We start from the raw sequence: 15,141 nt of genomic DNA on the forward strand, positions 1-15,141 counted from the left end.
CCCATGCTCTTCCAGATGGCAGGCACAGTGAGATTTGCACTGGGAACGCTAGACAGATGAGCTAAAAAATGAAACAAAACAATCCCCCCCAAATCCTTACAGAATAATCCCTTTGAAGCATGTCATGTCACCTTGTTATCGTAGCTCACTGTCCCATCCGGGGTCGTTGCCATTATCTCTGGAGTGGACGCTCGTAAGTGTCCTGGGCTCATAATACTGGGTTTGGCAACTCCAAAACAGAGAATGAGGTAATTTCTCCACAAGGTAACGTAGTTGTCTCCACTGCTCGCAGTGCTGGTTTTCTTAGCATTGATTGGGCTGCTATGGATATAGAGACAAAAAGAAAGGTAGAACTAAATTCCCAATTTAATGGTTGATTTGACTTATTGTATTTTTAATTGTGTGTGTTCTTGAGAGGGTATTTTTATCTCTAATATACATTAAAAATTCTAGCTGGGCCAGGCAGTGGTGGTGCACACCTTTAGTCCCAGCACTTGGGAGATAGAGGCAGGTGGGATCTCTGTGAGTTCAAGGCCAGCCTGGTCTACAGAATGAGGTACAGGACAGGGTCCAAAGCGACAGAGAAACTTGTCTGTGATGATGATGATGATGAAAATAATAATAATAATAATAAATTAGAGATTATGATGTTCAACCCATTAAATGAAATGAAAATTTAAGAGAGCCAATGATGAGCAAGGAAAACACATGGACACCTTACTTTGGGTCTACCAGCGGCATCACGGACTGCAGCCGGGTGAAGGCATATGGCCAGGCATAGCTGAGGGCTGTGGGACAGTGCTTCGGCAAGTTTTCCTGGCGAAGGAAGCTGAAGAGGCAGAGGACCCAGGGGTCTTTGACAGACTGTGCAAAGATCCAGACGTGGGAAGGGCTCTTCACGTCGTAATGGCTGTTGACCAGGACTGCGTTCCATTCCACCAGCCACTGTAGGTCCACGTTGTGGGTCAGCGGCAGTGTTGCCTGCAGGCAAAGAAGTAGGTGGTCAAAACAAGCAGACATGGCTGTTCTCACCCAGGGCTCAGCCTGCCGCTCCTGTTTCCACAATGCCTTTCTTGACCTCCGATGCCATGGGCCAGCTTTAGATCTACAACACCCATCCTCCACCCATCACATACAAAACCTGGGTGAGTTGGCTGAGCCTTTGTGCCAGCCCAGAAGCATCAGTTAGTGCGAAGTTCAATGAGTATAATCGTTTATTATTATTTATTATTATTATTATTATTTGTTTTGTTTTGTTTTGTTTTTTTTGAGACAGGGTTTCTCCATGTAGCTATGGCGCCTGTCCTGGAACTCGCTCGAAGACCAGTCTGGACTCAAACTGCCCCTGCCTCCCGAGTGCTGGGATTAAAGGCATGCACCGCCACCCCCACCCCCACACTGCCCAGTTTATCTGTGCGTGAATTCCCCTGGGTAAATGTTACAGATCTGGCCTTTATAATGCTGGTACTCCCTTCTCTTCCGAAGGACAGGATGCTGATCTGGTGACTCTGGCTTAAGATCTGATTCTAGCTACACTGGGGAGAGCCTAGGTCCTGCCCCAAATTAGGTGACAGACTTTGATGATCCCTGTGGGAGGCCTCACCCTCCCTGGGGAGTGGCTGGGGGAGTTGATGGGGGGTGTGGAAGGATGGGAGGGAGAGGAAACTGGAATTAATATGTAAAACAAGATTGTTTCTAATTATAATAAAAATTTATATTAAAAAATCTGATTCTAGAAAATACAGAAGGCAATCGTGTGAATAAGGAGATGTGCATGTATAAGAATTACAGTGACCATTCTGTCTCATGTCCAAACAACTGTAACATAAGAGAATGGATGTGTCTTTCCTCTGGTTGTTCTGGTCTGCAGTGCCTGGCTGGTGGCTTTAGTCATTATCATGATTACTACTGGCAAAAACAAAAACAAAAACACTTTATGTTCAGTGTCAGGGAAGGCTATAAAAAGCTTACAGATTCCCTCCAACAGTGTAGCCATTTGCATATGTGCCAGGTATCTTGCTAGGCATGAGCTGTGTGTTCTCTAGTCACTCCTAGACTCCCCTGTCTATCTGCGGAGCTGAAAGAGACTCAGGCTCATGCACTGTACTTTTCTGTTCTGACAGATGGATATCAGAAGTCAGCTTTGACTTTCCTTCTACTTGCTCAAGGCATTGAAAACTGCCATTGTGCATTTCCAAAGAAAACAGAGTTTGTGTAGCAGACGGAGCTCTGCTGGAATCTGAGCCCAAACAAGGGTACCGGTGGACTGGGTATCCATCTTCTACAGCAATTGTTTTCTGTTTGTTTGGCAATGGGAGGACGGAACTCAATGTCTTGTGTGCAAGAAACAAGTGCTGTGCCCCTGAGCCTTTTCACTCTTAATATTTTTGAGTTTTAATAACTGTGAGGGTCAGAGGTAGTAAAAACGAAACCATCTTGTAAACTACCAAGTAAATAAGTAGAATTCACATATTGGGATACTGTAATACAAAATGTTAAGTACAAAATTAAACAAAGATTAAATATTAAAGAAAATAATTAAAAGCAAGTTATTTTCTTTGAGAATCTAGAGTGATTTTTTTTCTTGAAATTGAAGTCTTCCAAAAATATGAACTCAAATTTTGTTTGGAATTTTTTTTTTCAGAAGTATCCTGTGCAGTTATCTGAAAAGTGAATCTTGTTCCTAGGTATCTGTGCCTCAGGTTATTAATCTGCTGAGAATCTTATGCTTATACACATAGTTGACTTTTGGCTGTTTTAGAGTTAGGCTCAGAACGTACATCAGACAACAGATAGTATTTGGGACCACATGTTTACTCACCGAATCTGAAACTGCTACATGAATGAAACTTTCAAGAATGGAAGAACTTAGTTGATCCATGACATCAATCATTGGTCTGTCATCATCCTGTACAAAGGAGGAGTTTGTTGGTTACATCCCCTGGGAAATGCGTCCTTTCCTCCCACCCCCAAGCTTCAGGACAGGACATGGAGCAGAGCAGTCTGCCAGCTATCGATAAAGGTTTTCTCACAGAGATGTGAGTGTCATGAAAGGGAAGGCAGAGACAAAAACCTTTTGGTCCTGAGGATACATAGGCTTTCAATTTCCAAGGCAAGATATTTAAAGCTCTGGTTTCAAAGACTTGCACATACCCAAGAATCTAAATACCAGTGTTGTATGTTAGTCAGAGGCAGACATTCATGCCTCTGTGATAAAAGCTTAAGGAACAGAAACCCTGCAGGAACACATGCCTTGCTGGGACACTAAAATGCTCCTTGTTCTAGATCATTGGCTCAACTGGCTAACTGATAATGTGGTCTGTGATTGGCAGGTTGTCCCAAAGAAAACATACTACAGACGGATCCCCATCCTGTGCTTCCCACAGACTGAGCAATTGTGCCTCTTTTCTTGGAAGGACATGTTTTCCCATCATCATTGAAATTAAGCTGTTTGGTTTGGCACCATGACGTTTTAAAGGAGATGTATTGCTTTCCCTAGTTTATTCTCTAATGCATATGTAGCATCTTCTTGATTAGATGTATGGTGAACCCTGAGAAAAATGAACCATACCTAAATTAATCTTAAAATTCTCAGTAAAGTGGGGTCATTTAGTAAATTAGAAATGACCTCTTCAATCACTGTCAGAATACAGGATTTGCCTCTAGTAGATTAAGAAATGTTATCATGCCTAGGAAATTGCAGCAATGTGATCACATAATGACAATAGCAGTTGGTATTCCAATGTGGATGGGAGAAGTCTCACAAGGCCCCACCCTTAGATGGAGAGCTACAGGCAGTTGATGGCTGCTGAGAAAGAGTTAGTCTCCATGAACACTCCTCCCACAGCTTATCTGATCCTAAGTGGTCAGCCCTGAACATGTCTGTGTGAGCAACACTGAGTGGGTGGGCTCAGCAGGTTGTGTTTATACATAACACACATGCAACAATAGTAGTTAAAGAAGAGATAATGAAATTTTGGGGGCACAGAAGGAGTTGAAGAGGGGAGAGTGTGGAAATCATATAAATGCAGAATGAAATGCTCAGGAAAAAAAAAAAGGAAAGGAAAAAGAAAAAGAAGGCTATTATAGGGGGCTGCAGAGATGGCTCAGTAGAGAGGACCAGGGTTCGGTTCCCGGTACCCACAGGGCAGTTCACAACTGTCTGCAACTCCAGTTCTAGCAGGTTTAACAACTTATGGCTTACAAGTTCCCTGCATGCACATGGTACACATAGATGCAGGGCAAACACTCATGCACAGAAAATAACAATAAAGAAAACCTTAAAAAACACTTTACATGATTAAACCTGGCTACGGTGGCATGCCTTTAATCCCAGAATTTAGAAGGCTGAGGCAGACAGAGCTCAATGAGTTCAAGGCCTGCTGGGTCCACAGAGTTCCAGACCCTGTCTAAAAACCTAATAAAGCCAAGAAAACAAAACAAACAAACAAACAAAACAAGTAACAATAACAACAAACCCCAAAACCAAAAACCAAACAACAAAAAACAGCTACCTAACTAAAACTCCAATGATGTATCAATGAAGTCTTGATGCTACACATATTTCATACAAGGGATAGTAATGCATTATTTCTAATTTTTTAAAAAAGAGATTTATTATGTATCCAGTTCTGTCTGCATGTATGCCTGCAGGCTAGAAGAGGGCACCAGAGCTCATTACAGATGGTTGCTGGGACTTGAACTCAGGACCTCTGGAAGACCAGCTAGTGTTCTTACCCACTGAGCCATCTCTCCAGACCCTATTTCTAATTTTTAATCCAAAGCTGTAGAAAGGGGTGATGAGGAGACTTCCTGAGAACACACCATACCTCAGGCTGACCCAGGGCAAGGAAGAGAGCTCGGATTTCCTTGAGTATCAACACGGATAGTTTGCGTGTGGCCACTTGGAAGCTGCAGAGCAAGACGAGAGCAAAGCCTTCGACAGCGTGGAGGACACTGCAGTGGGGGCCTCGTTCCGACTGCATCCTGTGGCTGGAGCCGTTTGGAATGAGCTGCCATGCAAGAAAATGTTCCAAGTTTAGCAAAATAACAAGGAAAGGCACACAGCTTTTTCACATAGTTGACTTTGCAAGGTTAAAAATAAATTGTTACAGCTTCGAGACAGAGTGTGTAAATGATTACTCATGAAATATTCCAACGCCCTTTCACTTTTCAGATCAATAGGTGTTTTGTGATAACACTGGCCATCTGTTATCTCTGATGATAAATGACTGTTTAAAGGCTGCTCATGGTAAAAAAAAACGAATACTGCTTCTGGCCACACCATTTGGGATTATGCAATTAAAGCAGTCTAATTTGTTTTCACTGAAGTTTTCTACGGACAAAAGACACAACTTAGTTGGATTTTCAGAGATTTTTACTTTTTACTTATATATATATACATATATATATGTATGCATATATATAATAGATAACATATATTTACTTTTAACTGATATATATGCTATATAGTATGTACATAACATATATATTTGTATATATGTATATAACATATATATTTAGGGGATATTGCTATATATGTGTATGGGAATATTAAATCTAGGACATCCTATAAGCTAGGCAAATTCTCTACTCCCAGTGACAGCTCAAGCCCAAAGCTGGAGTTTTTTTAGAGGAGAATTTAGGTTCTCTTTGGGAGGGAGGTGGGTTGTCACTGTTATTTGTATATATTTTTAATAAATTAAATATTTTATAATTTTAAAATATTTGTATTAGTTTTTAAATGCATGCATATGCCTGGGTAGGGGTATGTGCATCTGAGTGCAGGTTGAGTCCAGAAGGGGGCATCAGACCCTCTGGAACTGTTAGATTGTGAGCTACCTCATAGAGTATTTAACTTGGGGCCTTTGGGAGAACAGCACACACACTTAACTGTTGAGCTACCTCTTTCAGTTCCCCTTTACCTGCTTGTTTGAGACAGGGTTTCACTCTGCAGCTCAGACTAGCCTAGAATTCATGATCCTCCTACCCCTGACTCCCCAGGGTTGGAATTAGTGGTGTGAGCCACCATGCTAATTTACATTTACATAAGGAGGAATCTAATCCAAGTTTTGTATGTTTACATGGCTGGTTCTGGAAGTTCCCAGATTGCAATCACAAGACCCTCAAGCAACTACAGCACTAGGGTTGATGTCTGCTCGGTTTCCTTTTCAAAGCATACAGAGTTCTTGTCAGTTAGTTGTCTTTTGTTCGTGTAGCACTTGGGGACCTGAATGCAATCCCCACTGTTCACTGGACACTGTTATGCTGCCTGGAGTCTACACAGGCCTCAGAGCCACAGATGATGCTGTCCATTCAGAACGAGAGTCATGTGCATGGCTAGTGTCAGCTCATCACAGGGACTGAGAACCTGGTTCTCCTCAGTGCACTTTCCAGATTGCTGGCATCCATTGTCAAGAAAACCCTAAGACTTTCATCTCCGTGGATACAGGAGGAAGTGACAAATAGGTTGCTAACTAGGAACAAACAACCGGGTGGACAGCTAACTGTGGGATCTATCTACATCTTCTAGTCATTTGTCCTTATTTTTCAGTTACATGGATGTGTGTGTCCACAAGATTGTGGGTGTTCATTTAAGTCAGAGGTGTCGAATCCCCTGGAGTTAGAGTTACAGGAAGTTTTGAGCCATCTGACATGGGTGCTTGGAATTGAACTTGGCTGCTCTGAAAGAGCAGTATACACTCACTTTGTTTGTTTATTTATAATGTATATAGTGATCTGCTTGCATATATGCCCAGAAGGGGGCACCAGATCTCATTACAGATGTGGTTGCTGGGATTGAACTCAGGACATCTGAAGAGCAGAGAGTGCTCTTAACCTCTGAGCCATCTCTCCAGTACAGTGGCCATTTATTCTGACAAATAAATGAGTGGTCATGATTCTTTGAGGGGAAAAAAACAGAAACAATGTCTACTTCTTACATATCTTTGTTGGAGTTAACAAGTCTGGCCTCATGGCAGATTATATCCTGAGATCTTGGTCACAATGTGGCTGGTAGAAGAACTAAGGGCTAGCTAGCATCAGAGGCAGTTCCTAGGCAATAAGAAGGAAGAACTCTGAAGGTTCCCTAAGCTGCCTTTGTGTGTGTGTATGTGGTGTGTGTGTGTGTGTGTGTGTGTGTGTGTGTGTGTGTGATAAAAGTGTGCACATAGGTAGGGTGACTGCGGAATCACCTCTGAGTTTCTGATTTTGTTGGCTTGTTCGTAGACTCTCCCCTGTGTTTGTATGACCAGTTTCCACTGGGTGAGCAACTGCAGAAGCAACTTTAGGGAGGAATCCAGGAGGGTGTGGTGCATGTCGTTTACTTCCCGGAGCAGGAAGTTAGTAAAACCGAAGAGGACATCTTCCCGCCAGTCGCAGAAGTCAACCAGCAGTCCCTGAAGAGAGTTCTGTGCAATGTGCCTCAGTTCATCGTCCATATGAATGGAGAGTCTGGGAAAAGAAAGGGGATGAGATGGCCACTTTCAGTTTTCTCCTAGGTGGAAGAAACGATATGCAATTCTCTATTTGTACTTGTGGCTGAAAACAAGTCTCCCTTAGTTCTTAATAAGTGGCCTAAATGAATACTTTTTTTTACAAAGTCTAACTTTACTTAAAAGTTTCAAAAGTATTGCCCCCCACCCCAAGCCTCCAAGGAGCCACTCCCAATATTACCGTCTTAAAAAAAGATTCTATTGCTATTGTTATTACTGTCTGTAAAGCATGGGTTAACCTAGAACTCACCATGCAGACCAGGCAGGCCTAGAACTCAATAGAGATCCTCCTGTCTCTGCCTGCTGAATGCAGAGATCAAGGGCATGCGCCACCATGCCTGCCTTTATTTTTATTTTATGTACATGAGTGTTTTGCCTGCATGTGTCATGTGTGTGCCTGGTACATGCAGAGATCTGAGAAGGGCATTGGATGCTCTGGAACTGGAGTTTCAGATGGTTTGTGAGCTGCCACATGGGTGTCAGGATTTGACTTCAGGTTCTCTGGAAGGGTAACAGGTGTTTTTAGTCACTCAGGTATCTTTCCAGCCCTTCTCTAAATAGTTTCAAGTTATCTTTGTTGTTCATGGTTTGAACTCATTAACTTGAAAAAGGAAGAAAGAAAGAAAGAAAGAAAAGAGCACCCATCAAGTCCTTTTTGTTGTTGTTTTTGTTTTTTTTGAGACAGAGTTTCTCTGTGTAGCCCTGGCTGGTTATCCTAGAACTTCATCTATAGTCCAGACTGGCCTTGAACTCAGAGAGATCTACCTGCCTCTGCCTTTTGAGTGCTAGGTTTAAAGGCGTGTGCCACCACATGGCCTTTTTCTTATTTCAAGTTTATGATTTTTAATTTATTGCATTTATAGCTGTTTGTTTCCTAAGGCATTTGGGACCAGAATCTTTCATAGACATCAAACCATATTTTAAGGAAGTATAATATTGTAACAATTGGGAATTAGCATTAAATGAAAAATGTTAATCAATGATAAAGATGGTGGATTGAATTGCATCACACATACAACTCAAGTGTTGACCCCCACACCCCTGCTTTATAAAGCAAACCTTATTTGGCATTAGGACCACTGCATAATTACATAAGTAGGTGATTAAAAAAGGTAAATAAAAAACAATTACATAAGGATAGGACCATATGAGGAGTAGGCTGGGACCCAAATCCAGTAGGACTGGCAATCCCTGCAAGAGGACTGGAGATAGACAAATGCCAGGACAGTGCGATGTGAAGACAGAACAATAGTCATGGTGATGTTTCCACAAGCCAGGTGATGCCAAAGATCACCAGGAAGCCACCAGAAGGGAGGCTAGAGGCCCTAGCAAACAGTCTTCCCCAGGGCTCACCAGGAAACAACACTGCCTACACCTTGGTTTTGAACTTGCACTCTCCAAACCATCAGCTGCTCTTATTTGAAGTCCCCAGTTTGTGGCACATTCTTGCAGCTACTCCAGCAAAGTAGCCCAGTTCTGGAACCAGGCAACGCCGAGAGCGAGAGCGGTGCCACACTGCTCAGAGGAAGCCATCGAGCATTCTTACCTTGAGTTTTTTCAATGACATTAATTCAGTCCTCATCTACCATGTGCTCACAAACAACCTAAAATCTGGAATCTGTCTTCACTTCAAGTCCACAGTGCAAGATCATTTAAAAGGCCCCAGGAGCTATTCTGGGTGGCCAAGTCTCTTGAAATGATATTTCCAATAGAGTAGGTCTTGAATACTAAGCAAATGAGTGCAATTGACCCCACCCCCATTTTCCAAGAGCATTGGATGCAGTAGCTTAGAGACAACACAGAGAGATAAAGTTAAAAAGCATCAATCTGGCCAGGCAGTGGTGGTGCACAGCTTTTAGTCCCAGCACTCAGAAGGCAGAGGCAGGTGGATTTCTTTGAGTTCAAGGCCAGCCTGGTATACAAAGTGAGTTCCAGGACAGCCCCCAAAGCTACACAGAGAAAACTTGTCTCAAAAAAAAAAAAAAAAAAAAAAAAAAAAAAAAAACAACCAAAAAGGGGAGGGGGATGGGAAGGAAAGAAAAGAAAGAAAGAACCAACCTGTGAAGAAGTCTGATTTGACTTGAAGACTCAAGGAAAAAAACATTTTTAAGAAATAGATCTGGTTTTGGGGGTGGGAGATTAACAGTTTTAGGTACATGTGTAATACAATAAGTAAAACACCAAATAAATGCACCAAAGATGGGGAGAGAAATCTCCTTAGGGACTTAGCCATGGAACAGACCAAAAGAAACCAACACTGCAACATCACTGGGGCCATCCCTCCAGGCAGATGGCATCGGGAGCATGGGCAGGACCTGGCACTGGTCTAGTGGCTCAGGTAAGCAAGCTAACAAGAACATGTTTGCCTCAGGCCATGTGTGCCAAGGCAAGATGCCCTGGGGCTCTATTTGCAGTGACCTAGCGCAAGTAATTGGCATGAGAACCCAGGGCACATGCTTCATGTACAAAGGTGTAGCTGGACCAGTACAGATGCATTGTGGGGTGGGACATCCTGGACAAAGCTGACCTTTGGTTATCACATCAGACAAATGACTCATAGCACAAACCTAACCAAGGCAAGCTCCAGATGCTCATCATTAGCTAAGTGCTTGTAACAATTCCGTTATTTGGGTGCATTTCAAATTGATGAGCCATAAGCTAAAGAAAAAGATTGCTTCAGTTGGCAGAGACACTCCCATCTAAATTATGAAGGGATAAATAATATATTATTAGGCAGAGGCAAGAAAGCCTGGTGACACCATCATGGGCTGCAAAGGGAACCCGGGAGGCTGAGGGGCGGCTGCCGGTCGGCTCTAGTTTAGCAGAAGTCATGGATATTTGTGTAGGGAGCATCACAGAGGTGACTGCCACCCATTTGCTGTGTGTTGCACTACACGTCAGTTCGAACAGTTTTTGAGGCAACACACATAGTTGGAACTTACTCTTTTCCTGCTGCACCTTTCACAACACGGCGTGCTTACAAATCAAAGTGGAGGAAGTACTTAATACATTTCCGGGATCACAGGTTACTGAAATATGTATCATTCATTACTTCAGGTGCATCCACTAATAAACAAAAACACTAGATAGAAGACACTCTTCTATTTTTATGCAGAAACACCATGCTCAGTCTCAGGAAAGTTCTATAAATGTAAGCGACCAGATCTTAAAAAAAAAAAAAAATGATGTGTGTAGGTGTTCTCACTTTGTGTGGATCTGTGGACCTGGTGCCTGCAGAGAGCAGAAGAGGGCACTGGATCCTATAGAACTGGAGTCACAGAGAGTGGTGAGCTATGGGTGCTGGGAACCGAACCCAGGTCCCCCAGAAAAGCAGCCAGTGCTCTTAAAAGCCGAGTCATTTCTCTAGGTCTTGTTTTAATTCCTAACATGCAATCTCTGTCTAAAATCAGGAAACATTCACGATAGTATATTACATAGACTATATCGTGCAATATATGTGTCATTGAAAATAACTGTCAGCGAGTTTCCTGTGTGACAGCGAGTTTGCTGTGTGATCTCTATGCATTATTTAATTTAATTCTCATAACCCTGTGAGGTGGGTGTCATACTAATGAAGTCAAATTTTTGAAGGGGGAGTAAATATTGAATATCAAATCATACATGGGACTGAGAATGTGACTGGTGACAGCCTTGGACAGTTGGGGACAGTTGTGTGTATGTGTGTGTGTGTGTGTGTGTGTGTGTGTGGTCTAAGGAGGAAGTAAGACTCATCTGGGAGGTGAGTAAGAGAGGAAAAATAGGTGGGGGGGGGGGAGAAGTAAGCTCCAACTTTGTATGTGGACATTCCTTGGGGGTACCCTTCCAGCAGGTGGAGGCAGGATCTATCTTTGGGAGGTACCCTTCCAGCCAATCCAGGCAGGCTCTGAGCTGAGACAGGAATGTAGAACTGTAGGGCCCTGCATGGACCCCAGAGGCACCATGAGAAAGTCTGAAACTGCTGGCTGGATCATCTTGCCCAGGAGTTGTTATTGGTACTCTGCCTATTTTACTAACACCCATCTGCTGGGGAGGAGTTAAGCCTGAAGACCCTCTTGTTTTCCACTGTGTTTTGAGTCAGTGTATAAGCCCACTCCATCCCCTCAAGAAACAGCATTCCTTGCTATTGAAGGAATGACCCACTGTCTTGTCTCTTATTTCAATCTCTAGGCCTTCTCCTGATTAGTGGAGCAGATCGTAGCGCTGACCCTATATAGAACCACTTGAGGTTTGACCATGAGGTCAGGACACTCTCACAGCCTCAGGAAGCCCACTGGGTAAGATTTCTCAGACTCATCCATTATTAATTGACCAAACAATACATATGAAGTCAGAAATTTAGTAGCTTGGAGAAGGAGGCTTGCCAGCCTCGTTCCACACACCACTGTCTGTGGTTTGTGTATCTGCAGTATTTAGCTATAACCAGAAGTGTTGGGCCTGCAGCAGCTATGTGGGTTGCATCCTTGAAAGCCCCTACCGGGAGCTGAACTGGTAAAAATGCATTTTGGAGTAAGTGTGAAGCATTTAGCACCCTCCTCTGGCCAGGCTGTCTATACTGCATCCTGGATTGGACTAGGATGCAAAGCGATGGGAGACTTCCCATGTGGCACCCGAAATGCACATTTCTTGTGAGTGGATCACTACACCTTTATCTCTCCACTTCTGGGGGGACATCTGAAGTGCCTCATTTTCTCAGGGCACAGAGGACCCAGTGTACAGGTCATAGGCTCTTTACCTCCCTCTGAGAACACCCTCTGACCTTCCCTTTGAAGTTTATATATATAAAAAAAATCCCTTTCACAAGCTTCTGACACAGTCTGGCCATTTTTCTTGAACGTTCAAGAATATTTATTTTGTCCTTTTCCCCTCTAAAAAACAGTACTCATGGCTTTGGGCTTGATAAGAATGTACACAATAATAAACAGGACGCTATAAATAGCCCAGACATTCCAGCTATGTCTAACAATTCCCTCCCCTCCCGTCTGGCACCACGGTCTGCAGATCCCAGCATCCCCGGATTAGGCTGTCAAGGTGATTTGAGAGGTTAAGAGCCTTCTACACAGACCCTGTAGCAAAGCGGTGCTAGAAGCTCCATGTTATCTAAAAAGCCTGGCATTTCAAAGGCTTCAGTGTAGCCAGTTACAGCTACATCTCTGAATAGAGCCAATCCCCTCCACCCTTAACTGATAACTGGCTCTTTCCCACAGACTGCCTCTGACTAACCAGGGTGCAGTCGCCTCAGTGTTATTTAGCCCTCTCAAAAGTCCTAAGAGACAAGCAGAGTCCTTACAAGATAACCAGATTACAAGATTACAACCAGGGACAAAGGGTATTGTGGGGGTTTAAATAATTTGTCTGGCTCGAACAGGAAGTAAAACAACAATCAGGGATACCAAGCTCAAACTTTCCAGAAAATTCTGCCACCTTTCCATTCTTCCCATCCTGTGTTCTTCTATCAGAGAGCAGCACCTTGATCTCTGGTGGTCCATGTGGCTCTCCGTAGCAGCCTTAGCTATTGATTCCTCAGGGTCCTGATCCCTGACCCCCTGATCCCTGAGCCTCTCCCTATCCCCCTATACTATACTACAAAAATACTGACTTCTAGTTGTCAACCTTTCTACTGTTGTTCACAGCAAACTGGCAGGCGACTGCTTGTGTTTCTGGGCCAATGAGGAATTTGTCCAGAGATCTTCTTTGTTCTTAGTCCCTGCTTTCATCCCAGGAGAATATTTGGGTGGATGACCCTCACGGGATCCCAAACTATTCATTCCTCACTCTTTTGTTCCTCGTGGGTCTCGTCAGAACTGGAAGCTCATCTCAGTTCACATCCACGTTCCTTTCTTTGCCTCAGCCCCCTTGCCTCCTGGGCCTTAGGCTGTTAGTTGTCTATACGATTTTGGAGGGACTGGGGGTTAAACTCAGAGACTTGCTCATGCAAAGCAAACTCTTTATACTGTATTTTGTCCCCAGGCTATGTCCTTCTTAAAGTGACTCCTAAGCATGGAATAGAAGGAAGAATACATGGGCCGCAGCTTGTTGGCACAAGCCACACGCAGGCTACGGCGACAGATGAGAGGTAACAAACACACATGAGCTAGAAGGGACAGCTGCAGAGGACACCAGTCCTAGTAGAGTGGCTTTGAAAGTCAGGGGTCTTCAGTGGCCTTCACACTCAGCATTGTCCTATGCTGGAGGCCTGGGAAAAGGGTGGCAAGGGAGTTAGGCAATAAAACCATTGTGTGAAGACCAGAGGGTCTTCAGTCATAGACTGCTAGCTTGAGCCCATTTGTTGATGTCCTCTGGCTCTCATGCAGTTGGTGGCCTGGGAAACGATGACCTGTGCATAACCAAGGTTGCTTCTTTCTCTAGCTTGAGAATTTCATCCTATCAGAATCTAAATAAATGAAGTGAACATCCTCAGGCTTTGGGGTTTCCCTAGGGGGTTAGGCACTAATATTTTCCTTCTTTCCTAGGTTTTTTTTTTTTTTTTTTTTGCCATCATTTGCAGATTAACATGCCTGAAAATGGCATTTAAATATTTACATTTACAGGGGCTGGGGAGGTGGCTCAATAGCTAAGAGTACTGGCTGCTCTTCCAGAGGAGCTGGGTTTCATTCTGAGCACCCAGATCACTGGAAGTGTATATGGATGCTGATTGTGTACCTTGTGAATGCCTGGTGAGTTCAGATAAGGGCATTGCATCCCCTGGAACTGGAGCTACAGATGGCTGTGAGATGCCAGGTTCACGCTGGGAATAGAATCTGATTCCTCTGCAAGAGGGTAGTCAGTACTCTTAACTGAAGAGGCATAACTTAACATCAGTGCAGCCATGACAGGCTGCAGCCTAACAATACTGGGACTAGGCCTCACCCTTATATTAACCGGAAAAAAAAAAAATCACAGACTATACCCTGTGGGGGACCAATCAGAATTGAGACAAAGACTAGATGCTCCAGAACATTAAGGATAGCTTACATAACTTGTATATAGGTTGCCAACTTCCTTGCAGCGATGCCAGTACCAATCCTGCTTGACAGGGCTTCTGTTGCCCCACTCTGGCCCAGTCAGGAGCTCAACCCCCATCTGAATCTGGAATTCCCCTACCTGCTGGCCCATCCTTTGCTCTTTAAAAACCCTGCCTCAGCTGAGCTCTCCCTGATCCAGCCGCTGTGTCGGAGCAGATGGAAAGACCAAGCTGGAGCTTGCTATGAAGGCTCTTTGTATTTGCACAGGAACTTGGACTCCTGTTGGTCTCTGGGGCAGGGGTGGGGGTCATGACTCGGGCAAAACATTAACCACAGAGCTTACCTCTCCATCCAAATCAAATTATTTTTAAAATTACATTTACTGTGAATGCGCGGTTGTGTGTCTGCTTGTGTGGGTACATACATGATATGGCATGTGTGTAGAGGTCAGGGGTCAGGGGTGAGGAGTCAGTTCTCTCCCCCCCCCATGGTATAGACCCTGAGGACTGAAGTCAGATTGTCAAGCACCTTCGCCCTCTGGGCCGTCTTGCTAGGCCCTAAAATGGCTTATTAATGGCGTCACCTGCTGTTAAAATTCTCTCTGGGCATGTGTCTATGTCCTTTCATTATTGGCTTTCCTAACTGTTTTTTCTTCTTTCCTCCAATCCAATGATGATTCTTACTCT

General features: G+C 43.8%; 1 protein-coding gene across 9 annotated transcripts in view; it reads right to left on the reverse strand.

The window, feature by feature from the left end:
- Fry (FRY microtubule binding protein) overlaps positions 1 to 15,141 on the reverse strand; it is a 356,445-nt gene that overhangs the window by 94,242 nt on the left and 247,062 nt on the right. For all 9 annotated transcript variants that reach the window (XM_051205273.1, XM_051205274.1, XM_051205268.1 and 6 more), the window contains 5 exons: positions 7,194 to 7,452; positions 4,830 to 5,012; positions 2,822 to 2,908; positions 722 to 981; positions 132 to 321 (listed from right to left, as the gene is read on the reverse strand). In XM_051205273.1, the coding sequence (XP_051061230.1) occupies positions 132 to 321; positions 722 to 981; positions 2,822 to 2,908; positions 4,830 to 5,012; positions 7,194 to 7,452 (979 nt within the window). The remainder of the gene's footprint in view (positions 1 to 131; positions 322 to 721; positions 982 to 2,821; positions 2,909 to 4,829; positions 5,013 to 7,193; positions 7,453 to 15,141) is intronic.

Source organism: Phodopus roborovskii, unplaced genomic scaffold, assembly GCF_943737965.1.
Source record: "Phodopus roborovskii unplaced genomic scaffold, PHOROB, whole genome shotgun sequence".
Lineage (NCBI taxonomy): Eukaryota > Metazoa > Chordata > Mammalia > Rodentia > Cricetidae > Phodopus > Phodopus roborovskii.